This window comes from Schistocerca serialis, chromosome 12 (genome assembly GCF_023864345.2).
Source record: "Schistocerca serialis cubense isolate TAMUIC-IGC-003099 chromosome 12, iqSchSeri2.2, whole genome shotgun sequence".
NCBI lineage: Eukaryota > Metazoa > Arthropoda > Insecta > Orthoptera > Acrididae > Schistocerca > Schistocerca serialis.
In genome coordinates this window covers 56571894-56586950 of record NC_064649.1, presented here as the reverse complement: position 1 = coordinate 56586950, position 15057 = coordinate 56571894, and the positions used below count along the sequence as shown (strand labels likewise).

At 45.0% G+C, this 15057-nt stretch overlaps 1 protein-coding gene across 1 annotated transcript in view; it reads left to right on the top strand.

The window, feature by feature from the left end:
• LOC126427928 (uncharacterized) overlaps positions 1-15057 on the top strand; it is a 153676-nt gene that overhangs the window by 102119 nt on the left and 36500 nt on the right. The window contains exons 4-5 of the mRNA XM_050089822.1: positions 4709-4869; positions 6901-7093. Of these exons, the coding sequence (XP_049945779.1) occupies positions 4709-4869; positions 6901-7093 (354 nt within the window). The remainder of the gene's footprint in view (positions 1-4708; positions 4870-6900; positions 7094-15057) is intronic.

Below are 15057 nucleotides of genomic sequence, written 5' to 3'. Positions count from 1 at the left end.
AGAGTGGGGGTCCATTTATCCACCTTTACCTCTACTTGTTCGGGTGTGCCCATTACCACACCTTGAATGTATTTGCCCATTTCGTTGGTATATCAATGCGCACTGTCCACCGTGTCTATAAGAAATGGTTTACCATTGTCAGCTATGTAACATGACACGAGAATGGTGTTTGTAAAAAGATCATAACTGACAGTGAATGGAGACTATTGTCCTTGACAGCATTTATGGCGACTGGGCCAGGGAAGGGCAGTAGACAGCTGCTCTGCTAGCCCAACAGCGCTCAGTCTCTTCCGACATTCCGTAATGTGTTATGTATCACAATATTTGAGTGTTCTTATTGTGTTTTACGTGCTCGAAACTGCGATTGACTGATTTCTGTGGTATTTTGTGTGGTCTGTGGGATTTCCCATTATGACTGAAACACCTAGAAAGTGCCAAATATTTCACAAACAGGCAAGGGATCTTATTGTTAAAGTGTACTAGTTCTTCAAATGTGAGGTATGTTCAGGAAGAGGAGATTAGTATTTAGCATCCCATCGACAACGAAGTTATCGGAGATGGAGTACAAGCTCTGATTAGCGAAGGAAGGGGAAGGAAATCGGCCGTGCCCTTTCGAAGAACCATCCCGGCATTTGCCTGAAGTGATTTAGGGAAATCACGGAAAACCTAAATCAGGATGGCTGGACGTGGGCTTGAACCATCGTCCTCCCAAATGTGCGACCAGTGTGCTAACCACGATGCTACCTCACTCGGGGGCAGAATCAGGCGAGCCAGGAAGTGCCAAGATGCAGGGAGATAATGTAGTTGTTGTCTATGCACTTTCAGCCGAGTTGACAACGCAGCATTCCTTGTGAGCTGCGCCGCCAACGCTGTCACCAACACATTGTCATCAACAGTCGATTTCAAACCCGACAGGAATTGCTGCTACTAGGGGCTGTGGATTCATATCAGTTTTCGAGTGAACAATAGGAAGTGCATGCAGTGCACAGTTGGAGACAGGTACCTCTCATAAACCACCCCAAGCTGCACATTGTCAGTGGTCCAAACAGTACAAAAACGTGACAGTAGGCTCACAGGATGCAAGTAGCGTTGTCCCATGAGTCGCGATTTTTCCTTATTTCGAATGTTGCAAGTTGATGTCCACTGACGGCATTCAACGCTGCTCTGTATGAATGGTGTAGTCCAGACCGAATGTGATTCAACGGCATTTTGCATATTTTTGTACCATGGTTTGAACCGCTCATTCATGCATCCAAGAACATGAAATAGGTTGTTTGTTTGGATATGTGCAGTGACCAACTCTTTCCTGTTCTTCTACGTCTTCATGGTGAGAATACTGTGGACACACCCATATTCCAAGATGACAACAACCATGTTGACACTGCTGCAAGCGTACATTCCTGGTATGTGAACCCTTTGGCATCTTTTTACACCTTGACTGGCACACTAAATCCCTCCATCTTAACCACATAAAAACATCTGGGACTATTTTGCAAAGCAGCAATCAACATCCTCCCAGAGTGTTAGCTCTGTGGAATCTAACCATGAGTGAATGTCTTCAGGTGGATATGGCCTACCTGAAGAACCTAGTGGACTTTTGTTCTCGCCTTATTAAGAGCCATTACGTAAGCCAGTGGTGATGTTACGTAGTGTGTTGCCTCCTGGGGTCTGGGTTGCTTTCCTTGCATTGATATATCAGTACAATATGCAGATGATATTTACATTGCATACTGCATCTGGCCATCTAGTTTTAGGTATTCCGTGATGCCATAAATCGCTCGATGCAAATGCTGGGATGGTTCCACTGAAAGAGCACAGCTAATTTCCTTCTCCATCTTAGAAACAATAACAACTCGTACTCCATCTCTCATGATCTCGATGTCGATGGGGTGTTAAAGCCTACTCTTCCTTTTCTTCTTCCTAAAATTGCTTAGCAAATGAAGAATAGTAAATAACAGGAACTGCTAGGTAGATTTTGAATTTCGCTATTACTTCTCGATCATTAAACAGTTGTATTGAAATTTGGTTTCCTTAAATTTGGATATCCACCTGGCAGTTCAGAAACAGTGATGAAGTCTGTTAGATTACTGTGTTAGATTCCTGATTTTCAGGAAGTGCCATCACAAAATCTGGGACATCAATAGCATAGGTTCATTGAAACTTAGTTTTACTAGCCACAATATATGCTAAGCAGATGCCTTTCAATTTGCTCTTCCTCGTCATTAGAAGGGGAGGGATACTAACGCACCGTGTTTTCTGGTCGTGTTACACCTTCAGTGTTGGCAAACTCTAAATAACTTTGAGACCATCTGGACCATATTGTGCCTGGGAGCCCAAGTGATTTTGGGAACACACTGTTTTTTCTCTGACCATCGACATCACTCCTCACTGGCCAGAGGCTTTAAAAAGGCTCATCTGAGCCAACATTATTATTTGGTTGAGTTTCCCGAGTGGTGTGCCGATTTGTTAGCATGCTGGCTTCTGCAGCATATGGGAGCAGTCTTCCCGACATGAAAGGGTGACGCGGTTACCTCTAAATTTCTCGTCCCAGACTCAACTCTGCAGCATATCTCTCTGAATCTCTGTCTCACGAGGTCGTCCTCAGCTTTTCCTTAAATGCTGATGGCGTTCACCTTGTGGAAGACTGCATAGTCCTATTACCAACTTCGAGTGTGTACACTATACTGTATTAAATCTAGAGTAAAACATGTGACCTCTCTTTATGGATGAAATTTTCTGCACCTTTGTTTACGATTGGGATTTGGAGTTTTCAAGCAGAGATATGTATATCGATGACTCTGACCATTTTAAATAAATTACATTGACTTCATTCTATAAACATGAAGTAGAAGTTTATAGTATTGGTTAAAATCAGTCTTGGTTGCAATTTTTAGTTTTTTATTTTTCAACGACGCGTTTCGCCTTATTTAGGCATCTTCAGGTTATCTTTTCTAGATGGACGCGAAAGGCACCAAGATCTGCATAACGCGTTCCCGTTCACAGGACTCCTGCGAAACGCGTCGTTGAAAAATGAAAAAAAAAAAACTAAAAATTGCAACCAAGACTGTTTTTAACCAGTACTGTTAAGCACTGGTTTGCTGTATGCCACATATGGATTGGAAGAATTTCTGTAGAAGTTTGTACCTCAAATAGTTTGTAGTGCATCTCCTTTTATGTTCAGTAAAGACACATAAGAAGAGAAAACAGCCTCAAGTGAAAGACCCCAGAAAGCCGGATAATATGAATTCGGTTTGCCATCATTATTAAGCAGGCCGAGAGTATTGGTCACTTTTTGGAAAGATGAGATTTCGCACACAGAGTTAGATCAGTGCTTCAGCAAAGATCAATAGCAGCATTTGGTGACACTTTCTTGCGGCTTTATGAGTGCTGACGATAGTACCGGTATCTTCTGAGTGACATTGCCGACTTTCTACTTAGTGCGTGTATCTTTCCATATTCTCAGTGTCACTATAGTTGCGTTTCTGTACTGTGAGCTTCAAATGCTTCTATTCTATCTTGTCTCTTCATTAGATATTGCCCGAGCCATACGTGTTAAGGCAATCCAGACTGGCTCTCTCCTGGCCCCAGTGACGGAAGATGTCTAGATGACTATGCATTTGAATCACCATGCTAACGCTTCTGTCCGCAATTCAGAGAGAAGTGGGGTACTTGACTGGGATGCTAAAAGATGCAACCTGTGCCTACAGCATCGTGAGTATATCACATTGTTGTTGTTGTTGTCTTCAGTCCTGAGACTGGTTTGATGCAGCTCTCCACGCAACTCTATCCTGTGCAAGCTTCTTCATCTCCCAGTACTTACTGCAACCCACATCCTTCTGAATCTGCTTAGTGTATTCATCTTTTGGTCTCCCTCTACGATTTTTACCCTCCACGCTGCCCTCCAATGCTAAATGTGTGATCCCTTGATGCCTCAGAACATGTCCTACCAAACGGTCCCTTCTTCTTGTCAAGTTGTGCCACAAACTCCTCTTCTCCCCAATTTTATTCACTACCTCCTCATTAGTTATGTGATCTACCCATCTAATCTTCAGCATTCTTCTGTAGCACCACATTTCGAAAGCTTCTATTCTCTTCTTGTCCATACTATTTATCGTCCATGTTTCACTTCCATACATGGCTACACTCCATACAAATACTTTCAGAAACGACTTCCTGGCACTTAAATCTATACTCGATGTTAACAAATTTCTCTTCTTCAGAAACTCTTTCATTGCCATTGCCAGTCTACATTTTATATCTCCTCTACTTCGACCATCATCAGTTATTTTGCTCCCCAAATAGCAAAACTCCTTTACTACTTTAAGTGTCTCATTTCCTAATCTAGTTCACTCGGCATTACCCGACTTAATTCGACTACATTCCATTATCCTCGTTTTGCTTTTGTGGATGTTCATCTTATATCCTCCTTTCAAGATACTGTCCATTCCTTTCAACTGCTCTTCCAAGTCCTTTGCTGTGTCTGACAGAAATCACATTCGTAAGCAAAGCTAAATGAACCCGACGATCCACAGTCCGCCTCCCTTCTACCCTCCAATCCACCAGCAACCAGCTCGACACCCATCCCACAGTCAAGCTCGTCAGTTGGTGCCTGAGATGTGAGAGCACATTTACGTTGACCGTATTGACAGGTGTGGATTTGGGTTTGTTCCCGGTGTGTCCAGAGTGTGTTTTCTGTTTTGGGACACAGGCCGCCCAGCAGGACATTGGCGCGGTGCGTGCGGGGGCGACCACGTTCAACTCGCTGCTGGTGGGCCTCGTTTCGGCCAGCGCGCTGCGGGGCATCTACGGGACGGCCCTGGAGGAGGACCCCAGGGTCGCCGTCGTCGTCGTCGCTGGGGCTGCCATTTGGTGAGTCTAAAAACACCCTGCGAGGGAAAGATGCCGTGATTCCTGAAATTTTCCCGGTGTAAAGAGTGTTACATGTAGTTTTGGGACTGCAGCCGAATAACGTCCACTTGCTGTCACGATATTTCGGCTGACAACAATTCAAGCATCTTCAAGTGAGTAGTTTGCTCCGGAGGTTGCTAGCTTTTTTTTCTCCTTTATTGTGATTTCATGCCTCAGCTGAGGCGGGCCGGCAGCAGACTACATACACCGTCCTTCGGCCAAAAGACACAACATAAATACGCAGAAGGCATAGAAAACATAAAAAAACGTGGTAAACACAACATGAACACTGCACAAGAAATCAGAAGTCGTTCGACGGAAGACACTGTAATGAAGGGTGGCACCATTTGAAAACAGATGAAGACGTCCAGATGGAGACGCGAACGTAGGAGAAAACACTGACGAACACGCTGTACACAAACGGAGGGACACTGACGTACGGAAAACACTGGCGATGATCATCGGCGAAGCACTCACACTGACGAAGGGGGGCGGGGGGGGGGGGGGGAGGTTGCGTCCAGGTCAAAGGGTGATGTAGGAGGGCGGGAGGGGGGGGGTTGAAGCCAGTGGGAGTAAGAAGGGAGAGCGGGGGGGGGGGGGGGAGGAGTAAGAGGTTGCTAGTTCATGTCGGTATCTTTATACTAAAAACAGGGGCTGCTAGATGAGTGTCGAGTAAAGCGCTCTCTTCGATTACTGCTCCACCTACGGCCCGCTGGCGCAAGCGTAATGTGATACTAGATGAGCTGGCACGTCAAGATCGTTTGTAAATCTTTTTATTAATTACCTGTTTTGACAGGTCTGTCCTATCATCATCGGATAGTGTAACAGATTAACAAAAGTTCATGATATTTACGAACGTACGAGTCACACAGCGATGTTGCGTCGTTTTACTATAGAAGGTAGTCAGGAACATCAGCTTGTCAAACATAAAATCTCACAGATATAAAACATACACCATGTTGTCTTGATTGCTCAGCGCACTCGTTCACTTAACACCAGTATGGCGAATGAGTTAGTGCGATATCGTACTAGCTCAGTCGCCATTGTGGTGATAAGTAAAAGAGTGCTCTGAGCAATCAGGACAAAATGGTCTATGTTTTATATCTGTGAGACCTGGCTTCGATTCCAGTCGCCGCTTCAGTTTATGTACCGGGTGATAAAAAAGTCTGTATAAATTTGAAAACTTAATAAACCACGGAATAATGTAGATAGAGAGGTAAAAATTGACACACATGCTGGGAATGACATAGGGTTTTATTAGAACCAAAACAAAAAACAAAGTATTGCTAGACGCGTGAAATATCTCTTGCGCGCGTCGTTTGGTGATGATCGTGTGCTCAGCCACGACTTTCGCCATGCTTGGCCTCCCAGGTCCTCGGACCTCAGTCCGTGCGATTATTGGCTTTGGGGTTACCTAAAGTGTATCGTGATCGACCGACATCTCTAGGTATGCTGAAAAACAACATCCGACGCCAATGCCTCACCATAACTCCGGACATGCTTTACAGTGCTGTTCACAACATTATTCCTCGACTACAGCTATTGTTGAGGAGTGATGGTGGAAATATTGAGCATTTACTACTGTAAAGAACATCATCTTTGCTTTGTCTTACTTTGTTATGCTAATTATTGCTATTCTGATCAGATGAAGCGCCACTTTGTATTTTTTTTTTTTGTTCTAATAAAACTCCATGTCATTCCAAGCATGTGTGTCAATTTGTACCTCTCTATCTACATTATTCCGTGATATATTCAGTTTTCAAATTTATACTGACTTTTTGATCACCTGGTACATGAAAGCACATATGTCTGAGACCAATTAAGTCTCTGAAATTGTGTAATTTCACGAGAATTTTTAGTTTTGTAACCTATTGAACCTTTTGGTGATAAAATTATTGTGCATTGCTTTCCGATCTTGTATAACTGCGCGGTACGAAGGTGTGCGAGTACTTGTTGGCCGCGCGGATCTGTGTACCGTGTTGGCTGTTGCAGTGCACTGGTGGCCTCTGGTATGACCCGCCTGCTGTCGCACCTGGGCGGCGTGCCCAGCCTGGCGCTGCCCTTCGTGCTCACACAGGCCCTCATCTTCTCCTGCGTCGCCCACGCCAGCCTCATGGCGCCCGCCTCCGACAACGGCGGGCAGGTCGTGGCTGACGTCACGAGTCCAGCTGCCGCCGTCACCCAGGTGCGAAAGACCAACGTTTGATACGTACTGTGACACTCTGTCGTGCGAAAGTCGTTACCGTTCGGCAGCTGGAACGACACTAGCGCTCCAAGCGGTGAGGAAGCATGCAGTCACATGCGTCGTAAGGATAATGTTTGTTCTTTATTATTATTATTATTATTATTATTTTCGATTATTCCAATTTAAGAGAGCGTTTGAACTTGAATTCCTTTATGATGATTGTTTATCTTTTTTCTGAGCCCAAATTTTCTTCATGTGTTCACTGTGTTGTTTCTTTCGCTCCGCTGTCCATTTGCATCCTGGTCTCTTCCGTGTTGTTGTGTCAAATTTATGTTTTTTGTTGATGTTCCTGAATTCAGTTCTATTCTCTGCATCGTTTACTGTTATGTGTGCTTGTCTGAGGTCATCTTCAACTTCTTTTATCCATTTTGTTCTTCCCCTGCTTGAGTTGATGAATTTAAGAATTCGCTTTGAAATTCTGTTTTCATTCATCCTGTGGATATGTCCGTAGAACTGCATTCTTCTTTTCCTTATTGTATCCGTAATCTTGTCTGTGTATTTATATAATTCTGATGTTGGTCTCTTCTTCCAGATTCCTTGCTCTTGTACCGGGCCAAAAATTTTCCTGAGAATTTTCCTTTCTTGTTTCTCTATTTCTTTGATTTTAGTTTGCCCACCTATTTGTGTTGTTTCAGATGCATACAGTGCCTCCGGAAGTACGACAGTGTTGTAGTGCCTCAATTTTGCGTTAATGGATATGGACTTTATGTTATGATAGTTCCACATGAGTTTATATGCTTTCTGTAGTTTTTTTATTCTTTCCTCATTGGCCTTTAGGTTGATCCCTAATGGCTGGATGATTTCTCCCAGGTACTTAAAATGTGGTACTTGTACGATTTTCCCAGGGGTTGTCACAATAGGCAATTGTCTTGTGGAGCTCTTTCTATGTACTGGGTTTTCTCATATGAGATTTGCATGCCGGTTTGTTCTTAATTACTATTATTATTATTATCGTATGCATCAATTACAGTGGCATCGGCCTTGCTGCAGTGGATACACCGTTTCCCGTGGGATCACCGAAGTTAAGCGCTGTTGGGCGTGGTCGGCACTTGGATGGGTGACCATCCAGGCCGCCATGCGCTGTTGCTATTTCTCGGGGTGCACTCAGCCTCGTGATGCCAATTGAGGAGCTACTCGACCGAATAGTAGTGGCTTCGGTCAGGAATACCATCATAACGACTGGGAGAGCAGTGTGCTGACCCCACGCCCCTCCTATCCACATGCTCCACTGACGATGACACGGCGGTCCGATGGTCCCGGTAGGCCACTCGTGGCCTGAAGACGGAGTGCTTTTAGCCGGCCGGTGTGGGCGTGCGGTTCTAGGCGCTTCAGTCTGCAACCGCGTGACCGCGTCAGTCACAGGTTCGAATCCTGCCTTGGGCATGGATGTGTGTGATGTCAGTTTAGTTAGGTTTAAGTAGTTCTAAGTTCTAGGGGACTGATGACCGCAGATGTTGTCCCATATTGACCAGACCCATTTCAACCATTTGAGCGGAGTGCTTTTATCAATTACAGTAATACACATTTAGCAAAACAAAGAAATATATATATAAATGGACATGTAAAATTATATACAGTACACAAGTTTTAAAACGGCTCACACTACACTCGGATTTTGATGGACTCGATCCAGTGGAGTGCCTCATGGGATGCTTGATGGAGCTCCTCAGTGCCGCCAGAGAAGCGTCTGATTGGACATTCATTCACACTGTGGCTCATTGTTTGGGTTTCACCACAGTCACACACACTGTCACTTGAGAAGTCCCACTTGTACATGTTGTATTTGCACCTACCCTCTTCAGTCCGATATTTGTTTAACTGCACCCTCACCTCCCTCGGTTGGTGGAAGCCTGGAACTGGAACTGTTGGTGTGTCTACAAGTTCGTGGATTCGGGTTCTTGTAGGTTGACACTCACGTTTCCACTCTGCGTCGTGGTCGAATCCTGTGGATAGCATTTGGACTCCCATTTCATATGCTGGTCTTCTAGATTTGAGGCGTTTCCTGGGCAGTGATAGCAAATCGTCATGAAGAGGGATCGATTTGTTTTCAGAAACTTGCTGACGTTGTAAAGGGCAGCCTTTTGACGAAGGTCTGGTGGAGAGATGTTTGAAAGCACTGGTAGCCAGCAAGTAGGTGTAGACCGGACTGTACCACTAATTACTCTCATAACAGAGTTCAGTTGGACGTCTACTTTCACTACGTGGGCGCTTCGGAGACAAACTGGTGCACAGTAATCTGCTGCAGACTATACCAGTGCAAGGGATGCTCCTCGGGGGACTGATGTGGTTGCTCCCCATGTACTGCCTGCAAGCTTTCTCACAAGGTTCACTCGTGTTTCTATCTTCTTGGCCAAGATGGAAAGGAGTTTTTGTGTGTTAAAGTTCTGTCCAGAGTGACTCCCAGGTATTTTGGGCTTTCGTTGTATCTGACTGTGCCAAGAGGGCCGAACTGTGGACTGATCTTTGCAGATGGAAGGCGATTAGAGAGGTGGAACAGGATTACCTCGGTTTTAGAAACATTTGGTCTCAGTCGCCATGTTTGTTTTTAATCATTTTCCACTTAAATAAGGAAACACTTATACTTCTATGTTCCATTCGTTAATAAATTACCAATACACATGAAATGTTGTGAATTACATGTAAAAACCACCGAACCACACTGATTGCGTAATATGAACTATACATTGGCGAGTCAGAACATTACAGTCGGTATGTCCACCTTTCGCGTGGATAACAGCGGCGACGCGACATGACATGGAAGCAGTGGGGCCTTAGTTTGTTGATGGAAAGAGTTGGCTCCACATCTGCACACACAGTTCACTTAATTACCGCAAATTATGGGGATGGGGGCCGATGAGCTCTGACGCCACATTCAGTCACATCCCAGATGTATTCGGTCGGGTTCAGATCTGCTGACTTGAGGGGACAAGCACATCTACATCTACATCTACATTGATACTCCGCAAGCCACCCAACGGTGTGTGGCGGAGGCTACTTTACGTGCCACTGTCATTACCTCCCTTTCCTGTTCCAGTCGCGTATGGTTCGCGGGAAGAACGACTATCTGAAAGCCTCCGTGCGCGCTCTAATCTCTCTAATTTTACATTCGTGATCTCCTCGGGAGGTATAAGTAGGGGGAAGCAATATATTCGATACCTCATCCAGAAACGCACCCTCTCGAAACCTGGCGAGCAAGCTACACCGCGATGCAGAGCGCCTCTCTTGCAGAGTATGCCACTTGAGTTTATTAAACATCTCCGTAACGCTATCACGGTTACCAAATAACCCGGTGACGAAACGCGCCGCTCTTCTTTGGATCTTCTCTATCTCCTCCGTCAACCCGACCTGGTACGGATCTCACAAGCAATACTCAAGTATAGGTCGAACGAGTGTTTTGTAAGCCACCTCCTTTGTTGATGGACTACATTTTCTAAGCACTCTCCCAATGAATCTCAACCTGGTACCCGCCTTACCAACAATTAATTTTATATGATCATTCCACTTCAAATCGTTCCTCACGCATACTCCCAGATATTTTACAGACGTAACTGCTACCAGTGTTTGTTCCGCTATCATATAATCATACAATAAAGGATCCTTCTTTCTATGTATTCGCAAAACATTACATTTGTCTATGTTAAGGGTCAGTTGCCACTCCCTGCACCAAGTGCCTATCCGCTACAGATCTTCCTGCATTTCGCTACAATTTTCTAATGCTGCAACTTCTCTGTATACTACAGCATCATCCGCGAAAAGCCGATCATCAATTGGAACCCGCCACTGCGTTCCTCGAACAACTCCATCACACTCCTGTCCTTGTGACATGGCGTCTTATCTTGCTGAAAAATGCCACTGCTGTCGAGAAACATAATCGTCATGAAGGGGTGTAACTGTTCTGCAACCGGTGTACGAAACTCCTTGGCCATCATGATGACATGCACGAGCTCCACTGGATCCATGGATGCCAACGTGAATGCTCCGCAGGTTATAATGCAGCCGCCGCCAGCTGGTCTCCCTCCTGCAGTTCGGGAGCACGACGGTTCAATCCCGCGTCCGGCCATCCTGATTTAGGTTTTCCGTGACTTCCCCAAATCGCTCCATGCAAATGCCGGGATGGTTCCTTTGAAAAGGCACGGCCAACTTCCTTCCCCGTCCTTCCCTAATCCGATGAGACCGATGACCTCGCTGTCTGGTCTCCTCCCCCATAACAACCAACCAACCTCCTGCAGTTCAGGTGTCAAGGAACTGTTCCCCTGGAAGACAACGGATTTGCACCCTCCCATAGGCATGATGAAGATGGTATTGGGATTCATCAGACCATACAGCGCTCCGCCATTGCTCCAACGTCCAGTACCGATTGTCCCTACACATTTTAGTGGTAGTTGCCGATGTCATGGTGCTAACATTGCCACATGCAAGGATCGTCGGCTACGGAGCTGCATCGTTGGGAGTGTTCGTTTCACTGTGTGTTGAAGACACACTTGTCCTCTGCCCAGCATTAAAGTCTGGTGTTAGGTCAGCCACAGTACGCCGCCTGTCCTGTTTCACAAGTCTGCCCAGCCTACGACGTCCGACATCTGTACCGAAGGGTGGCCGCCCAACCCCACGACGTCTGGACGTGGTCTCACCTTGGTTTCGCCACAGGTTCAAGACCCTCACCAAGGCACTACTCGAACAAGTTTCAAGTCGTGCCGTTTCCGAAATGTTCGTGCCGATCTCCAGGTCAAAAATGGTTCAAATGGCTCTGAGCACTATGGGACTAAAAATCTGAGGTCATCAGTCCCCTAGAACTTAGAACTACTTAAACTTAACTAACCTAAGGACATCACACGCATCCATACCCGAGGCAGGATTCGAACCTGCGACCGTAGCAGCAGCGCGGTTCCGGACTGTACCGCCTAGAACCGCTCGGCCACAGCTCTCCAGGTCATCGAAATATGCCCTCGGTCAAACTCAGGTACACGGCGCAACTTCCCGATTCTGCACACGTTCAGCACGCTTACTGATACTACATTCACTGTGAGTGTGTCTGACTAGCAGTCGTTCCTCGCCAGTTTACGCTGCCATCGCCTGGACGGGTTTATATCGATGGTACGTCGCTGGTCACAATGTTCTGCCTGATAAGTGTAACGTATTAATGAAGAAATACTTTCCAATATGAATATGTTTGGAGCTTATTCTGCTGAAAAGAAGAGAATATAAACACAAATTTCATGCATGAGAAGCATATTTTACTGTCGTTGTCTGTTGCTATTATCATAGGCACTTTTCCGTGACACTTAAAATATTTTGTGTAGTCTAATGGCTCGCCCATTCTTGCGCTTCACTCGACTTTTTCATACACACATGTTTTTTGTAACTGTACTTACTGTTGCTTCAAAACCGAACGTGTTCGAGATTCTTGCCGTTCTTGGGTCATACTTATCGACAACTGTGGGACTGGTTTCTTCCGTGTTGGGATACAGCTTTATTGCTTTGCTTTGGTGGAGGGAATGGCAATTGAATATCATTGTAGACAAGTGTAATGTGCTGCGAATACATAGAAAGAAAGATCCTTTATCATTTAACTACAATATAGCAGGTCAGTAACTGGAAGCAGTTAATTCCATAAATTATCTGGGAGTAGGCATTAGGAGTGATTTAAAATGGAATGACCATATAAAATTAATCGTCGGTAAAACAGATTCCAGACTGAGATTCATTGGAAGAATCCTAAGGAAATGCAGTACGAAAACAAAGGAAGTAGGTTACAGTACACTTGTTCGCCCACTGCTTGATTACTGCTCACCAGTGTGGGATCCGTAACAGATAGGGTTGATAGAAGAAATAGAAGAGATACAACGGAGGGCAGCGCGCTTCGTTACAGGATCATTTAGTAATCGCGAAAGCGTTTCGGAGATAATAGATAAACTCCAGTGGAAGACTCTGCAAGAGAGACGCTCAGTAGCTTGGTACGGGCTTTTGTTGAAGTTTCGAGAACATACCTTCACCGAGGAGTCAAGCAGTATATTGCTCCCTCCTACGTATATCTCACGTAGAGACCATGAGGATAAAATCAGATTAGAGGCCACACAGAGGCATACCGACAGTCTTTCTTTCCACGAACAATACGAGACTGGAATAGAAGGGAGAACCGATAGAGGTATTCAAGGTACCCTCCGCCACACACCGTCAGGTGGCTTGCGGACTATAGTTGTAGATGTAGACGATTTATCATCACGTCTGTGTAGTTTTCCCTTCAGCTACAGTTTTTGTGGCTTATTTGGTACATTACATACTGTTGGTATTACGAGGGCTATCCACAAAGTACATTACGTTTTGGAATTAAAAATAAATTAAAGTATTGGAAATTTTTTTTATTATATACAGATGAAAGCCACTCTTAAATACTACTTTCCTACATAGTTGCCATTTAAATTAAGGCACTTATCGTAGCGATGGACGAGCTTGGAAATTCCTTCGTCGTAAAATTCGGCCGCCTGCGCCTTCAACCACGTGGTTACCTCTTTTGGGACAGAAAAGGTGTGATTTTTGTGGATTTCCTGGAAAGAGGCACTACAATAAACTCTCAAACGTATTGCCAAGCGCTGCACAACCTCAGAAGAGCAATACAAAACAAGCGCAGGGGAAAGTTGGGCTCAAAGATCTTGCTGATTCACGACAACGCCCGGGCCCACACGGCAAATGCCACTCGTGAAGTTCTCGACTCGTTTAAGTGGGAGTTGTTTCCTCATCCGCCGTACAGTCCCGACCTGGCACCGAGCGACTTCCACTTATTCCCAGCAATGAAGACGTGGTTGGCTATGCAGCGTTTTGATGACGACGCACAGCTTCAGGAAGAGGTAACCACGTGGTTGAAGGCGCAGGCGGCCGAATTTTACGACGAAGGAATTTCCAAGCTCGTCCATCGCTACGATAAGTGCCTTAATTTAAATGGCAACTATGTAGAAAAGTAGTATTTAAGTGTGGCTTTCATCTGTATATAATAAAAAATTTTTCAAATATTTTATTTATTTTTAATTCCAAAATGTAATGTACTTTGTGGATAGCCCTCGTATATACCATATAGGTTTCCTAAGTTCCACATTCACTCATTTGGCGGGAAGGATAGCGAACGAATGTTGGATAGGTATACCATAGATATACTACGTCTTTCTGTGAAAGGTCAGGTCTTCTGGTGTTTACTAGCAAGTCTTTGCTATTAAAGGAAAACGAAATTATTCCGTAAATGTCTGTACGTTGCAAGAGAATCGTACCTCCCAGGCTCCTCAGGAAACAAAATAACGACAAACGTGGTGTCACTTTTTAGTTATTGTCACCTTTCATGACACTATATTCACTTCATACTATAAAACCTATGTTACAGATCAGTGTAAACGTTACTATTCTCATTCATCCTGGATGTGCTGGCCGCTTGGGGCGCTGCTATCGCTGTGGGTACTAAAAAGGAGAATGTCGCGATTGTTGTGTTAGACTGTAGTAAGGCCCAACTAGGTGGCCATCCAAGTATCGTCTGCTTGATGCGGCCTTCCAACTTCTGCTACCTTGAGGCAATCCGGCCACTGTCACATCCGAATGCTCTGCAAACATGCATATTACACAATTAGAACAGGCGGCCAGACCGAACACTGACAATGAGACTCCTTTCAAACTCTGTCACATGCTGATAACGCTGTCTCACACGAGTACGCGGCGTTTGCGTGTCCTTCACAGTAACCACTCAACATCTCACGCTGTTCACGCCTCTTCCGTGTTCTACCAGGCTTGGTAACTAAAAATGAACGGTACAGATGCACTATCGTGACCATTATGCCTATCGCAGAGAACAGTAGCTCTAATTATTTACATAATCATTGATGGTGTGAACTTGTAGGAACTTATTGGGTTGGTGCACTAGTTTGTAG